Genomic DNA, 17,694 nt, shown 5'->3' with positions numbered 1-17,694 from the left:
TTCCCGACGCGGCAGGGTCTTGAGCTCAAATGTCCATGGACTCGATAATTCTCGCTTTGGTGCCTGACCTAATCATGGGTTCACACTCTGCAACTCTGGGCATTAAGCTTGCTTAATCTCCACAACGGCCCCCCTGCGGCGGGATGCCTGGCTTTCACCTTGGGGATGCCCTGTAGGGGCTATCTCACAGGGAAAAGCCAGGACGGGTTCCCAAGGCAAGCGCGGAGATACCCCTTCGGGGGTCGATTCAGGCGCTATATAAGAAACATAATAATAATAATAATAATAATAATATATTCTTTTCAATACAGAGCCCGCAGGTTCAGTTAAATGATATAGAATTAGGTCTGGAAATTTGTCATAGACCTTTTAAAGGAAGTTCAGATTTCTTTTGGCACAATCAAAGCAGCAAGGCAATACATTGCCTGTATATAATGATTATATGGGAAAAATTGCATAAAACAAATTCCACATGAAATATCGTTGGGTGGTCGTGGATGTGAAAATCTTGCACACTGTACTGCCCCGAGCACAACATCTATACAAGAAACGAGCTAAAGTGTGTTTTTCCTCCAGTTTCTAAGGTTATGAGCTGAATATTATAGAGTCGGTGCGAACAGCTGCAGTACACATCCTGTTTCACAGTTCCCTCAACACAATTTCTGCTGAGCAACAGTAACACGAAAGTATGAGAGTAAGAAACACAGAAATGACGAGAAATCTGCAAAACCCAATATAGGATTCATGCGAGATTGCACTCGTGTAAAAAGCATTTTGAACAGGCCTACATGTGACCAGAGACTACTTAGGGAAGTAACCATTTAGGGCAAAGAGCTTCTTGACATTATGCACAATGGCTCGCCAGAGCATAGGCCCACTTCTCATACACAGTGATTCCTCCCGCTACAGGGGCTATCATCACAAGTAGGCGTCTTTAAGCACTTGACCACCAATGGTTTAGCAGCAGAATAGCCCTGTTATGCAGTAGAGAGAGAGAGAAACACTTTACACTTGATTTAATTGAATTTCAATTGCATTTATATGGCATTTACTGCCCCTGGTGAGGAGTTGAAGCCCTTTAATGCAAGCGACACACCCCCTGGACATGCTATCAACAGTTCAAGTGTCTCTTATGTGCTTTGGTATAGTGATCCTCTATATATTTATTTATTTGAAGGTTTTATATAGCGCGAACGAGACCCTCATGGGTATCAGAGCGCTTTACACGTTAACGAAGGGAGAACATAATATCAATATTAAATCCTCAAGAAACAGTACAAGATGTGGCAGAGCCCAGATGAGGATGGGATCGCCTCAATGATAAGGCCTGATGGATCAAGGACAATATTATGATGGGGGAGCAGTAATCCTGAGTCCTGAAAAGCTGTGGGAGACCAGTTCCAGGATCCAAGGAATACATTTGTTCATGAGTAGTAGTTTAAATTATTTTTTGAAGGATGCTGTTGATGGATTCAGTCTGGTTTCAGTGGGGAGGGAGTTCCAAATTCTGGGGCGACGCCAGGGAAGGCCCTATTGTAGGTTTTCCGGTGTTTAATTGTGAATATAATTCCTGGAGGTTACTGCCTCAACTGAAATGTTTCAAACCTGCAAATAAATGGACCACATGCCCCCTTAAAGAAGAAGCTCGCTCTCGATTTTGACCTGTTCTGGTGTCTTAAGATTCGGAAAGCATTGTGGCCTATTTTAAACCTCCCCATTGACAGTCATTCAAAGTACAGTGGTGGCGATACTGGTCTAGCACCTTGCCATGGGGAAGTGAAAATGAGAACAGCCGAAGCTGTATGAAAGCGTGGGTACTCTACCCCACTGTACTTGAGCAGTGTTTCTGTCCCATTAAAAGTACTGCAGTATGTGGGCATTCAAAGCGCTGAGAATTGAAGCATTTAGAACTGTAAAAGACCTTTTGCAAATATTGGCTTAACAAAAATGTTTCTTACTAATGTGCAAGAATAAAAATGCTGGGGCCTGAAAAATCAGTGGCGGTTAGTAGGAAATGGGGGTGGCAGGGCGTGAGGCGGCAACGATGGGGGTGTTGGACGGGTTGAAAATATATATTTTTTAAACACACTTACCTTTTTCGCTGGCCGCATCTCTCCTCCGCTTCTCTGCTCTTCCTGACTCCATTCTGGAAGAAGACACAGGAAGCACCCATGCACACCGGCTCCCTTGAGCTAATCACAAGTGTTGTGATTGGTCTGAGCACAGTCAGTGGCGGCTCCTTGAGGGAGTGTTGCGGGGAGGTGAGGCAGCACGGGGGTGGGTCAGGGTAGGAGGTAGTAAACTCCGGAATTGGGTTGAACGGAGTTGAGTAAAGAAATAAATAAATAAAACGAATTACAATGCGAGTGCTGCAACGCCAAATCGGCGATGCAGAGCACAATGTAATTCGTTGTATTTATTTATTTCTTTAATCAACTGCGTTAGGCTCAATTCTGAAGTTTACTACCCACCACCCTGCCCACCCCCGCCCCACCACACCGCCCTGCAGCACTCTCTCGAGGAGCCGCCACCCAGCATAATGGTTCGATGCTCAGATCGGGACAGGGAGCCTGTGCATAATCCCTACAAGGCTGTCCGTTACATCCTGGTGGGGAATATGCAAAGTGCGCATAGTCCACTCCTCCTCCCTGAGTCACCAGCCCCGCCCTGCCCTAACCCAGCCCTGCAGCACAAAAAATGAAATTATAATAAAGTTGAGTTATTATCATTTTAGTTTTCCCTCCTTCAGTGCTCTCTAACAGCAGTGGGGCGAGTTTGTCTAGTATTGAGGCTTGATCTTATTGCAGCCTCGCAATCCACTTCACAAACTGCAGTCATTTATCACGAGGCCCACAAGCTTCATTGTGGTTATACTTTACAGATGCCCCCCCCATTTTACACACTGTGGTTGTGATGCACAGAGACCGACTTTACACGTTGTAGTTATTTTCCCAACCCCTTTTTCCATACTGTGGATGCCCTGAACAGAAGCCCACTTTACACATTGTGTTTATTCTGCACAGAGTACAAATTTACACTTTGTAGTTATTACACATACAAGTCCAACGTACACATTGTGGTTATTCCCAACAGCATCCGATAGTACACATTGTGGTGATGCTGCCAAACATTCACTTTACACATTGTTGTTATTACGCACAGAAGCCCCACCTTACACATTGTGTTTATTCTGCACAGAGTTCCACTTTATACTTTGTAGTTATTACACACACAAGTCCAATTCACACATTACGGTTATCCAGCACAGAATCCGATTGTACACATTGTGGTGATGCTGTCCAGACACCCACTTTACACATTGTTGTTATTCGGCACAGGGACCCACATTACACATTGTGGTAATTCCGCCCACAAGCCTAGTTCACACATTGCTGTTTTTGAGCACAGGTTCCTAATTGTTACTCATTGTGACTATTCTGAACATAGGCCCACATTACACATTGTGGTTACTAGCGCAAAAGTTCACTTTAGAGTGTGAGGTTATCCAAAAGAGTGGAACACCGTACACAAGGTTGTCCTCTAGCAGAGGAACACTTTTCGACACGGTGGGTATCTACAGTAGCAGGACAAGCTACACAGCATGGTCGCCCAGCACAGCTGCCCAGGGTAAACAGGATGGTCGCCCAGCACAGCTGCCCAGGGTAAACAGGATGGTTGCCCAGCACTGCTTCCCAGTGCAAACAGGATAATCGCCCAGTACAGCTGCCTAGTGTACACAGGATGGTCACCCAGCACAGCTGCCCAGTGAAAATAGGATGGTCACCCATCACAGCTGCCCAGTGTAAACAGGATGGTCGGCCAGCACAGCTGCCCAGTGTAAACAGGATGGTTGCCCAGCACTGCTTCCCAGTGCAAACAGGATAATCGCCCAGTACAGCTGCCTAGTGTACACAGGATGGTCACCCAGCACAGCTGCCCAGTGAAAATAGGATGGTCACCCATCACAGCTGCCCAGTGTAAACAGGATGGTCGGCCAGCACAGCTGCCCAGTGTAAACAGGATGGTCGCCCAGCACAGCTGCCCAGTGTAAACAGGATGGTTGCCCAGCACAGCTTCTCAGTGTAAACAGGATGGTCACCCAGCGCAGCTGCCCAATGTAAACAGGATGGACGCCCAGCGCAGTGCTACCCAGTGTAAACAGGATGGACGCCCAGCGCAGCTGCACAGTGTAAACAGGATGGTTGCCCAGCTCTGCTTCCCAGTGCAAACAGGATGGTCGCCCAGCACAGCTGCCTAATGTACACAGGATGGTCGCCCAGCACAGCTGCCCAGTCTAAATAGGATGGTCACCCAGCACAGCTGCCTAGTGTAAACAGGATGGTCGCCCATCACAGCTGCCCATTGTAAACAGGATGGTCGCCCAGCACAGCTGCCCAGTGTAAACAGGATGGTTGCCCAGCACAGCTTCCCAGTGTAAACAGGATGGTCACCCAGTGCAGCTGCCCAATGTAAACAGGATGGATGCCCAGCGCACCTGCCCAGTGTAAACCGGATGGTTGCCCAGCACTGCTTCCCAGTGTAAACAGGATGGTTGCCCAGCACTGCTTCCCAGTGTAAACAGAATGGTTGCCCAGCACTGCTTCCCAGTGTAAACAAGATGGTCACCCAGCGCAGCTGCCCATTGTAAACAGGATGGTCCCCCAGCACTGCTGCCCAGTTTAAACAGGATGGTTACCCAGCACAGCTGCCTAGTGTAAACGAATGGTCGTCCAGTGCAGGAGCCCTCTTTGCAAAGGCTCTCTACCCAGCAAAAAGGAACACTTTACACAAAGTGGGTCCGCGGCACCAAAACACAGATTATACATGGCGGTTCTGCACCACTGATGCACATTGAACAGTGGGTCTCAAGAAAAGTGAACCGCTTTTCACAAGGTTGTCAACCATTTTGTCACCCATTACACGCAAAGCAACAAACTTACAGGTAGTGGCACACCAGCAAAAGGACCTGTTACACAATAGTTCTCCATTAGAGCTGATTTTTTCTCCAGCACAGAGGTACACTTCACACATGGTGTCACACCATCAAGTGCCGAGTTTACACACAATAGTTCTCCATTAGAGGATAGCTAGCTTTACATACACTCATTCTCCAGCCCTGAGGCACACTCCACACATGGTGGTACAGTGTGTCAAGGGCCTGCTTTACAAGCAGTGGATTTCCATGACAATAACTAACTTTACACTAATTGTTCTCTGGAACAGCTACACACTTTATATTCAGTGGTACACAAGCCAATGGTCAACTTTGCACAAAAATGTTCTCCATTAGAACAGCTACATTTACACAGAGGGCCTGAGTCACAAAGGTACATTTACTCTTTAGTGTAAGTTTACAGTTTTTTGCAATATTACAAGTAGTATTTTTATGACTGTGAGTTTCTGCACTCGTGGCAAAGACTCAACACATAAAAACGTAGGCAGTCATAACGATACTACTTGTAGTATTGCTTTGTGAGTTTCAACAAATCTTCAACTTACACTAAAGTGTAAGTTTACTTTTGTGAATCAGGCCCGAGTGTTTCTTCAGCATTGAGACACATTTTACGCATGACCTGCTCTACACGTGAAAGTTCTTCATTAGAGCAGCTAACTGGCACTCATTGGTTCTTCGACACAGAGGCACAGTTTACAAGTGGTAGGAAACTAGCAAGGCATACACTTTACACAGGGTGGTTCTCATTAGAGCAGCTGAATTTACCCCCAGTGGGGACTCCACCAAAGCAGCAAACGTTACACGTGGAGGTACACAGCCAAGAACCTGCTTTAGACATGATGGTTCTCCATAAAAGCAGAAAACAATACAGAAAGTGGTTCTCTGTACAGATTCATGCTTTACATAAGCTGGTTCTTCAGCATAGAATCACTCTTTATGCAAGGTTGTCCTGTTAAACATGTACTCCTTAACCCCAATGGTACACTACCAAGGGCGTGCTTTACACATGATGGGTCCCCTCTCTAGGAGACAACATTACAGAGAGTGGTTCTCTGGCCTAGATTCACCATTTACACATGATGGCTTTCCAGCATAGATTCACGTTTTGTGCAAAGTGGCTCTCTGTCATATATTCACACTTTACCCACAGTGGTACACCAGTAGAGGGCCTGCCCTACTCGCGATGGTCCCACTTTAGAGCAGCTATCATGACACTCAGCGGTCCTTTCCCATAGATTGGCAATGTATACCTGGTAACGTCCCCGAGACAACGTCATTACAAAGAAACCAGACCACACAAATACCTTTACTGAAAAGCCTCTGCAGAGTACAGTCGATACTACAATATCTTTAGGTTACTACAACGACCAAATCATTATAAAATTATGTTTTTAGATGATTTCAAAAGAGAGACTTTAAAACAATGAGTTAAAGCCACTATAGTGAAGCGATTAAGGCAGGATTACGTGATAGGTTTAGGGTTATGGTTAATGCTTTAATAATCTCATGTGACTATGTTATACTGTTTTCCCTTTCTATGATATGGGACGCTACAGAAACTGATGTAACTATGTAACAATGTTCTGAAACAATGTCCTACCGCATGTAAAGCGTTCTGATACCTCCGGGTCTAGCCAGCGCTATATAAAACTTTTCAAATAAAACAAATAAATAATGACAGGGTAAGGGAAATGGTTTGTTTTAAGAACACTAAGAAATTGCTAGGTGAGGTGACCTGACACAGGCATAAGTTCTTTGGGGGTCTCTGAAGGAGACTAGAAGGAACAGGACGCCCCTATATGACCTTCAACATGAAATGGAGAAAAAAATGGTGTGGTCTGTTGTAAAAGGTACAAGTGACAGGGACGTCCTGGGTGACACAACATGACATGGACAAGTTGATAATGTACAGGAGTGCAAGGTCACCCTTAGAGACGCCGGATGAAGAACATTAATTGCGACCTGCGTGATAAGGTAAGAATGGCCAGATCCCCTAAGTGACACAGTGACAGGATCTTTGTGCTTTAGTGACTGGCTAAGAGTGACAGGACAGTCCTTGGCAAACATTGCCATTAAAGCAACTGTGTGTTTCAGGTAAGAACAGGAGGGGTGGTACATCATGAGTGACATAGTGACAAAGAAGTCCCATTAACCCCTTTGCCGCGGGGCTAATTCCCCCGTGGTGCTGGGGGGAGGGGGGCTGTGCGAGGCACCGTGGTGCTCGTGACGAGCTCAGCTCGTCACACTGCACGGTGGCGCTGTGCTCATGACGAGCGCAGCTCGTCATGACCACGCCCGTTTCTGTAGAACGCTCAGCACAGCAGGGGAATTATTCCCACGCGGGAGCGCCGCGGCGGTCATGACGAGCTCAGCGCCACCGTGCCTCATGACGAGCTCAGCTCGTCATGAGCACGCAAGGTGTTAATCCGGTAAGAATGACAGCTGAGGCCCTGGTAATGTGACACGCGAGGGAGGCGGGACCTTAGTGACAGAAGGGAGTGACGGGTCACACAGATAGACAGACAGGGAAGGATCTGTTGGAGCTGTGTGACAGGTGATGTGTTAGGAGTGGTCGGGCACACATAGTGATAGGCGGGCACAGCTCGAATGCAGCATTCAGTAGAGACATCGACTGACAGCGCCTCAGCCACTCACCTCTCATTTTCCTTCAGGATGTCCCGCCCTTTCTTCCACGTGATAGAAGGTCGCGGAGAAGCTTTCGGTTTACATTCCACAATAACTGCACCGCCAACTTTCACCAAAGTCTGCCGTTTCACAAACGTTTTCGAAAAGTCAGGCCCCACAGCTGAAAGGAGAAAACAAGATGGTCATGAGCTGTTCCAGGCCTTAAAAATGGTAGAAGGGATTAGTTCACTTTGTAAACTGATCAGAGTGTAACTTGAAGGAGACTGGCTTGGCAGACAGGCAACCTTAGCCAGTTGTCCTGCTGAGGTTGATTAAAACCGAAGAATGAGTTGCGTAGTTGTTAGTGTCGCAACAAGAATCATTTTTTTTCTTATTTATTTATTCTTATTTCTGGGTCTAGTCCTGCTACTCCATATGTCTTATGGACCCAAACACAGACAGACAGACACAGACAGACAGACAGACAGACACACACATGTAGAGTTCAAAAAGTTTGTGCATTGTACATCACTGTGTGTAGTTTGACATGTGAATATGTGTGAAGTACATGCTCTGTATCTGCTTATGCACCTGGCCTGGTGCATACGTTTGTAATGCATTCCACAATTATGCAAGGGTGCACTAAAGGTATGGATATAGGTTATTGTTCCTAAGTGTGGTTAAGTTTTAACTGTGTGTGATGCTTTTCATTGCGTGGTTCTGGTCAGTATGTAGTCACACATCTCACACATGCGCCACACTGTAAGGTGTGTATGTGGCTCAGAGAGATACACTCAGTGAGGCACATCCCACAGCCCGCTCTGGGAGAGGAGAGTCCCCATGTTAGCAAATCCTCATGAGTCATTACTTTCGTCCACAACAGTTGACACCCCTAATCCCTGTCTAATGGTCTGGAAAAGAACCGAAATATAAATAGATCTGAAGTTGGAGCCACAGAATAATGTTCTTGACAATCATCCTCTCCGGTGTGTGGATAATTCATAAGACTGCCATCTGGGAGGAAGGACATTGAAGACAAAGGGGTGGGCGGAGCACGTACAGAACGCGTGGATGGGAGCATAGTTAGCTACGCACCACTGCGCGTGCTCTTTCTTTGTTATGAAGGATGCATTCATCAAGGTTTGATTAATGTTCTAGCACCAAGTTGGGGGGGGGGGGGCAGAAATTTCAACCTGTTCTACTGAGACTTGGGCAACAATAGATATTTCCAACTTTCAGATTGCTGACAATATATTTGGTGCCCGCAACATCTATATAATTTGAAAAGTAGATTCCCAGCGAGGAAGCGAGTAAAAGGTGTTTCAGAGCAGGTAACTTTAACTCCACAGCTATTTTGGCTAAAAAAGTAGCAGAAGACAGACATGTAGAAGGTTTATCCCTATATTCATGTGTCAGGATGTTACATTTACACAATACATGGAGCGTTGCGTGTAGATCCTGGGCCACACCGGGTCAGCAATTAAAATACAATCTTGAAAGTATGCCATGGGTCTGACCTTGGGCACCCTTGTTCATGTTCAGTAGCTCATTTTTAGCAGCCATACACTTCTCCACTACATCAGTGTCCTAAAAGAATGAGCTATTGTTTCAAATCAGGGAACAGAGGACTGCAAGAGAAAGGCAATTCAACAAAGTCTAAAGGCTTGAAAGCTTGTGAGCCGTGATTCACTTCTGCAGAATCAGGAATAGAATTAATCAAATAATGAAAGAATGGGTAACTAGGATTTAGTGATTCGAAAGTCACCGCCATAAACTCAGACTAGTGTATGGTGCGACTGGGGTGCTAGCTCGTAAGCTTAGATCTCAATAGTAGCTTGAAGGATGCTCAGGGTCAGTGACTGAGTGTTCGCTCACAAGCTTTGATCTTAATGTCAGCTTGAGGATGCTCGGGGTCAGTGACTGAGTGCTAGCTCGCACGCTTAGATCTCAGTTCAGCTTGAGGATGCTCAGGGCCAGTGACTAGGTCTTGCCGGCAAGCTTAGATCTCAATGTCAGCTTGAGGATGCTCAGGGCTAGTTACTGAGTGCTAGCCGGCAAGCTTAGATCTCAATGTCAGCTTGAGGATGCTCAGAGCTAGTGACTGAGAGCTAGCTCGTAAGCTCACATCTCAATGCTAGCTTGAGGATGCTCAGGGCCAGTGAATGGGTGCTAGCTCGCAAGCTTAGATCCCAATGGCAGCTTGAGGATGCTCAGGGCAAGTGAATGGGTGCTACCTCACAAGCTTAGATCTCAATGTCAGCTTGAGGATGCTCAGGGCCAGTGACTGAGTGCTAGCTTAGACCTCAATGTCAGTTTGAGGATGCTCAGGTCCAGTGACTGGGGTGCTCGCTCGCAAGCTTAGACGTTAATGTCAGCTTGAGGATGCTCAGGGCCAGTTATTGGGTGCTGGCTGCTACGCTTAGATCTAGAAAGAGACACACGCTAAGCCTTGAGTTCAGGCTTTAGAGAAGAAGAAACCCAAACAAATAAATGTGAGGGGGATTCCCATTTAGGAATAGGAAGTGAGTTTGCTTCTTAGAGAAGAAAGATTGGTAGAAGGTAGTATCTCAATGTCAGCTTGAGGATGCTCAGGGCCAGTGAATGGGGGCTAGCTCGCAAGCTTACACCTCAATGGCAGCTTGAGGATGCTCAGGGCAAGTGAATGGGTGCTACATCACAAGCTTAGATCTCAATGTCAGCTTGAGGATGCTCAGGGCCTGTGACTGAGTGCTAGCTTAGACCTCAATGTCAGTTTGAGGATGCTCAGGTCCAGTGACTGGGGTGCTCGCTCGCAAGCTTAGACGTCAATGTCAGCTTGAGGATGCTCAGGGCCAGTTATTGGGTGCTGGCTGCTACGCTTAGATCTAGAAAGAGACACACGCTAAGCCTTGAGTTCAGGCTTTAGAGAAGAAGAAACCCAAACAAATAAATGTGAGGGGGATACCCATTTAGGAATAGGAAGTGAGTTTGCTTCTTAGAGAAGACAGATTAGTAGAAGGTAGTATTCAGATGAAGACACGGACTGAGCTCAGATTTGAAAGCCGCGAGGCAGACCCTCCTTTAGATTGAAATATATAAACGCTCCACACATGTCATTGATCATGGACTGCCCCTGTAGGAATGATCTTGATATCATAGATATATTTTCTGTATTTGGAAAAGTTAGTTCTGTTTGCTCTTGTGTAATTGTTTTCTACTTTTTAATATTGCATGTTGCAGCATTATGCTGCAGTTCGTTGTATCACCGATAGGTTTCGTTGTAAAATCCATTCTTGGAGGACAATGAGAAGACAGTCCATATATGACCAGCTTTGGTGCAGCCCGAATTATGCACAGAAGTACTTACTGTCAGTCTGTCATTGATGCTTTAGTTAGGGAGTGTGTAGTTTGGCTTAAATGGGTGGAATGTGGTATGTGGTAATACACATTCCGGTTCCACTCACCCTTAGATTCTAGGGCAGCCATTGGGCAGGAGAGAGACCTGTGTGCCCGCTGTCAGCAGTAACTTATGCAGCTCTTGAAGTTTGTCAAAAGAAGCACTTCTTATTGTGAAGATCAATGTTCTAGCTTCTTGAGTTCTGCAATGTTTAGACGGATTGGGCTGTTGAAGGTTTAGCATATGCTGAATATTAGGCATGCCCTAAGCACTCACTCTTTGCAATGTTCCAGCAGTCATCATCTTGAGCACTCCTCTCCTGAAGGACTCACCAGTGACTCTAACTTTCTGTGGTTATGCAACGGCTCAGCAGTCACACATCTCGGCAATGACTCTCAGTCTCTGCAGTCATGCAACAATGTAGAATTCTCATAACTCAGACACGTGTCTCCTGAAAGACTCATCAATGACTCTCACTCTCTACGGTCATGCAACACCACAGAAGTCTCACATTTCAGACACATGTCTCCTGAAGGACTCACCAATAAGTCACTCTCTCGGTTCATGCAACAATGCAGAAGTCACACATCTCGGACATGTGTCTCCTGAAGGACTCACCAATGAGTCACTCTCTGGGTTCATACAACAACGCAGAAGTCACACATCTCGGGCACGTGTCTCCTGAAAGACTCATCAAGGACTCTCACTCTCTGCAGTCAAGCAACAACACAGAAGTCTCACATTTCAGGCACATGTCTCCTGAAGGACTCACCAATGAATCACTCTCTGGGTTCATGCAACAACGCAGAAGTCTTACATTTCAGACGCATGTCTCCTGAAGGACTCACCAATGAGTCACTCTCTGGGTTCATGCAACAACGCAGAAGTCACACATCTCGGACACGTGTCTCCTGAAGGACTCACCAATGAGTCACTCTCTGGGTTCATGCAACAACGCAAAAGTCTTACATTTCAGACGCATGTCTCCTGAAGGACTCACCAATGAGTCACTCCCTGGGTTCATGCAACAATGCGGAAGTCACACATCTCGTACACGTGTCTCCTGGATGACTCACCAATGACTCTCAGCTCAGCACTGGCATAGATGGTCCCATGTCTGTTCTCAGCCACGCACTGGTACATGCCGGAGTCTGAAACATTGACCGACGTGATGGTGAGAGCCCCATGCTCGATCTGAACTCTGTCCTGTTAAAGAGAGGGTAGAAGTTCAGACACACTGTGTATTTTATGAACCAAGGGAAAAAAACGACAGTGGAGTATGTTATAAATACTACTTTGTAAAGCATATCAGACTTCCTTAGACCTTGATACCACACAGCCATAACCCTACTCAATATAGTACAAAACTGGGGTATAGTTTTCTAGGGGTCCGATGGGTCAATAGACTGAAACACTAACATTAGAAGCAGATTGAAAGTGGGATTTCTTAATTTTTTTTAATTTTTCTGAGCTTCTTGACTTCCCTGAGTTTCTGTTATCTTTTTCTGGAATTACACTAGTTTTCATATATTTCTGTCTGATGAAAGAAGAACTATGTGTTCAGTACTTTTAATCTGAGGACCAACTTCGTGCATCATACTCGGGACTCTCCATCTGTACTCTCAAAGTAAATAACCTGTGGTATAGGAAAATACCACGTTATCTACAAATGCTTAGGTTGTTCATATTATTCACTTTGATCTTTGGGGTTTTAAATTTTGTCACCATAACCCTAATATCTCCCCACACCATTCCTCCCGTCCTCCCAATTCCTAGATCTGCCTGTGTTTCACTGTTTTGTTAATGTTTTGCCAATGTTTTGCTCTCTTATTGCCCCAAAGCAGTTTCTTTTCTTCTAGGGATACGGCTTTACCTGGTGGAGGTGTTTACACAGGAGTTACACAACTTCCTTTTTTCCCATGATCTTTGCCCCCCCCCCACCATGCTACGTAACATTGTCTTGCCTTCTCCACTGTCCTGTTACCATATTTAACACTTTTGAGGTTAATAGATAGAACGATGTGAAATGGTTACACAATGTACAAGAGGAGTATCCAGGGCACATCACTGAAAGGCACTTACCCGGGTCACCAGTTCCCGTCCATTCTTTAGCCAGCTGTAGGCTGGCTTGGGGCGACCACTCGCTCTACACTCCCAGAAAATGTTTTCCTCAATAGCTATGTGGGCATCATTGATTTTCTGGATCCAGTTTGGATGAGCTGCAAGAAACAGAGTCAACATAAATCCTCTCATATTGATGGGACACAACAGCGCCATCTGCCTTCCAACAATGCTTCCTTACCAAAGATGGAGAGAAAGGGATGGGAGCTATTTTATTTGCCATACACAATTGTAAAACTCGAATTATTGAGAAAAAAACATGTCAGAAAAATAGGTAGGTGGATACAAAGGTCGAGGTACCCAGATGAACAAAATACGAGAAAGCTACAAACAGCTGGGACATACACAGGGGAAAGAAGTAGGTGGGAAGCTAAATTGACACAGACAAGACAAGAAGACGGATAGAAAAATATCTTTGAATTAATGAGAGGTAGAAACACAAAGAGGGAGTAATTGTGGAGGGAGGGTGAGCGAAACAGGTAAATCTACATAGTTAGATATGTAACTCATTGAGATCTAGACCAACTTCTAGGGTGGGTAGGGGATAGTTTGTTGGTGATAAAGACTGTGATTAAAGATTGAGGATAGAAGGACTGATGAAAAATCGATAGCTGGATAAGGAACTATTCATACCCCACCAGTAAATTGAGATCAAAGATCAACTATTGAGTACTATTTGGTACAGTGTTATTGTGTGCAAGATCTCAGGGCTGTTGGGACAAACTATCTCCTCTCTGTGAGTGAATTGTGAGATTTTGTTTAATGTTACACAGCTTATTTACTGTTTTCCTGACATTTTTTGACCAGTTCACGCATGCTCCTCCCAAAGTGCCTATTTAACTTCTTTCATGCTCATGACGAGCCCAGCTCGTCATGAGTCACAGTGGAGCTGTGCTCAAGATGAGCTGGGCTCGTCATAACGGCCGCGGTCCGCACAAGCGCGATTGATTCCCCGCCTGTGCAGACGAATTAATCAATGGGCGGGGTCGTGACGAGCCCAGATCGTCATGAGCACAGCTCCACTGTGACTCATGACGAGCTGGGCTCGTCACGAGCACCGCGGCGCAGCGGCCCCCCTCTCCCCGCGCGTGGGGGAATTACTCCTGCAGTGAAGGGGTTAACAATGCTTTTTGTCCTTAATAGGTGTGACGCATAGCTGGAAGCTCAGCAGTAGGTCAGGAGTATGACACTCAATGTACTTAAAAATATTTCTTAATTACACCCAGAAGACCATCACCAAAGTACAAGGCTTTTTGTGCCAACAGCAAGAAGGCTGTGAACCTCTTCTCTGCTTACCATAGAATGTCAGCTGACCCCGGGCTACGTTCTTTCCTCTGGAGTTTTCAGCCACACACTCGTACAACCCGGCATCTTCCTGCTGAAAGTTCGGGATCTCCAGGACACCACTCGATCTATGTCTGCGGGCTTTTCGCGATATCTGTTTCCCATCAGCCCTTCGCCAGCTAATAGTAGGAACTGGGCTAAGGATAGAAAAAAATTGACAGTGTTAGAACTTAGCACTCTTTTCTATGACATCACTTTCCCTGTTCACAAAAAGCATAAGGGATTTGTTTAGATCTTTGCTTATTGTCCACTTGCTGGCCGGGCTGGTGGAAGCACCACCACTGCAATCACCTGGCTGATTCATGCTATTCTGTGGGCTTCATTGTGGTTTATTGCTAAATGTGCTCTGGTCAGGACCGAAGGAGTGCTTTTGGTGACTACGCTCATTGGCTGCCAGGCCACCATACCATGGACATTCTTTTCATATACAAACCTTCAAAATGGGAGGTTTTTTCTGAAAACAGATATTCAATGCCACTTATTGTATTAGCAGCTATTAGGGCTTTTGTTGTTTTTTTCCTGCATGATTGTTGCAGGAAGGAAAAACATCATAAATGAGTGCGGAGGCCCTTTTGAATCAGGCCCTAAGTGATTTGCTCAGAATCACAGAATGTTGAGCCGACGCAGGGACTCAAACTGGTTCCCCAGTCCACATTTCTTGTACAGAATTGACCTTTTCCAACGTCAAGCAGTTTATTGTAAGTGCAGCATCACAATGAATGCTTGTTTTTGATGCAAAGCTCTCTAGCCAACAGCTGCCATTTCTATGCACTGTAAATAACAAGTGTTACTGATTCATATTCAATGTACCTGCTTTGTAAAAGTAGAACACTAAGTCAGCCTTGCCTGGATTTGAACTTGTGACCTCCTTATCAGCAGCAACCATTTAACTCATTGAGCCATTCTGTACATTTTGAACACCCTTGAATAATTCAGCAGCAGCTTTTGTCATAATTGTAATTACATCTGGTTCTTATTTATTGACAATTGTATAGACATCCTCTGCATTTCATATGGCCTTCTAGCATTCTCACTGTCGTCGGAAGTGATAGCATGCTGGCCATGATAACTCCCATAGCGACTCATCAGTGCCCTCGCCCGCGCACACAGTCAAGGAAAGCGTACGCGCAAGCATATTGTTGCCGCACACAGCGAAAATAATTAAAGGGGCCATCTCTCGTGGGTACTGGCTTCTGCCATAATTGTCTTCAGCAGCTGAAGTTTCCATGTACTATTAAACTTGATTTGGACTTCTCTGGACAGAGCTGGCTTATGGGGACACCCTCAAGTCAAGAATGCCCAATCTTCTCCTTAAGGCTTTCTTTAGTTTTGGGGAATACCTTGACTGATAAGCCTTTGCAATACATCAGGGAAGTCTTTGCTGCAGAGTATATTCTTTGAAAGTCTATGTACTTCTGAAGCCCCATTATACGTTTGAAAACTTTGAATACTCCTAAAATGTCCAAATAGGGTTATTCTTAACTAAGTGCAGAACTTCTCCACTCTTGAAGCTAACATGAGCAGCTACAGAGTTACCATACCTCTGGCATTCTTTGTGTTGATGGAGACCCCTTACATCCTATGGTGGGGAAACATTGTTTACAACGCGGTGTTTACACCGCAGTGCCTTTATAATGCTGCCATTACAACGCAAGTCGTTACTACGACTTGCACTGGATGGCGCGCTTGGGCAAGGAATGTTGTAATTTTATATTCCAACACCTTCCCTACTGTTACGTGGACTGGTGTTGGAATATAAAATGATAAGATTCCAAAATCCGCGCCCTCCAACGCAAGTCGTTGTAACGACTTGCGTTGTAAAAACAGCGTTGTCTAGTACCGCGATCTTTTAGATTGCGTTGTACTGACATACATCCCTTATAGAGTCAATATATTGGTCTAACCCCCCAATACTTCTTTCTAATAGAGATGTCATCAACCCCTGGAGAAGCAATATGGCCAGGCCACTCTTCCTCAGGAGACAGCATTCAATACTGACCTTACTTCACCTGTTCCTGGAAATATATATATTCTTGGGCTTTCCCGTACATCCTGGCGAGGGCTGGGACATTTCTTTAAACCAAAACAAGAATGGGTAAACGTCACCCTTTTTCTCACTTTTGACCATTCTGTTAAATGTATGCCCATTTTCCTAAAAATTGAATATTTTCAGTGAAGACTTACATTTTTTTGTTTTTTTGCCCTTTCGTTATTCATGAGAATGGCCAACATGTATGATGTTTTTGCACTTAGGGAGAAGTGCTGCATTTATATTTGCCCTAATTTTGTTCTGAAAAACTATTTCTAAATCTGAACTGTCCTAGGGTATTTATGTACAGTAATGTTTATGGCCTTCTGTACATCAAATGCTAGCTGTATTTCAGCATATCCATTTAATTTCCAAAGGCTTCTACTAAGGCTAGAGATGGTATGCTATGCATTAAATATTATGTTGTTCACGTGAGTGGCTGTGGGCAGGTTCTTAAAAAATTACACCATTCTGCAAGCTTGACTTTATTCCCTCGTCGGGAGCAGATTTATGAATTTTTCAAATTTGCAAAGATTTTCAAGAGTCACTGGACCCCGACTAATTCAAGAATAGTTTTGTGAATTCCCACTGACATGAATGGGAGGAGAGTTTGGCATTCTTCATTGCACATACCGTACAATGATGCATTCCAAAATGTGCTATTAGTACAATTGCACCCTTATTTCCTGGCGTATGCTCACCACCAGAATCACTTTCTGCTGAACCCCACTAATGTGGGGTGTTCTTTTCACAATACTACCAGGGAAACAAATTTGCTGCTGCCCATGGCAGAAGTAAAACACTGACCATTTTCAGGGTTGCAGTGAGTCTTAGATAAGTTGGGGAATTCCCTCAAATTTCAGAATTTTTGTATGCTCTCAAACTTTCCCAGCCATCCCCCACTCTTGAATTTCTTCTCCCCACCCGTGGTATAAGATCTACTAATGCATAATACTATACCACTCTGTGGTAATAATTGTGCATGAGAAAATTTATTTACAAGTTCAAATTCACATTGTTTTAATAACAAAAAAGAATTGGTGCTCACAGGTATGAATATGTTGCTGTTCCTTGCACATACATTTTAGTGAATTATGCCCTACGCTTGTGCTATATTTTTAACATGATTTATGATTTTTTCTCAGATAAAAGGAAAATAGATATTTCAAAATGAACCATGAGAGAAGGTGTTTCTAATCCTAGAAACTCACTAATCCTTTATGGGTTTGGGAGTAGCGTGCTAAT

At 44.9% G+C, this 17,694-nt stretch overlaps 1 protein-coding gene across 1 annotated transcript in view; it reads right to left on the bottom strand.

Annotated features, from left to right (window-relative positions):
- LOC144782335 (contactin-4-like) overlaps positions 1–17,694 on the bottom strand; it is a 964,244-nt gene that overhangs the window by 217,571 nt on the left and 728,979 nt on the right. Inside the window, exons 10-13 of the mRNA XM_078661655.1 lie at positions 14,373–14,557; positions 13,038–13,174; positions 12,032–12,161; positions 7,610–7,760 (exon numbers count right to left, since the gene is read on the bottom strand). Of these exons, the coding sequence (XP_078517781.1) occupies positions 7,610–7,760; positions 12,032–12,161; positions 13,038–13,174; positions 14,373–14,557 (603 nt within the window). The remainder of the gene's footprint in view (positions 1–7,609; positions 7,761–12,031; positions 12,162–13,037; positions 13,175–14,372; positions 14,558–17,694) is intronic.

Source organism: Lissotriton helveticus, chromosome 9 (genome assembly GCF_964261635.1).
Source record: "Lissotriton helveticus chromosome 9, aLisHel1.1, whole genome shotgun sequence".
Lineage (NCBI taxonomy): Eukaryota > Metazoa > Chordata > Amphibia > Caudata > Salamandridae > Lissotriton > Lissotriton helveticus.
The sequence above is the reverse complement of the archived record's forward strand: the minus strand, read 5'-3'. Positions and strand labels throughout refer to the sequence as shown.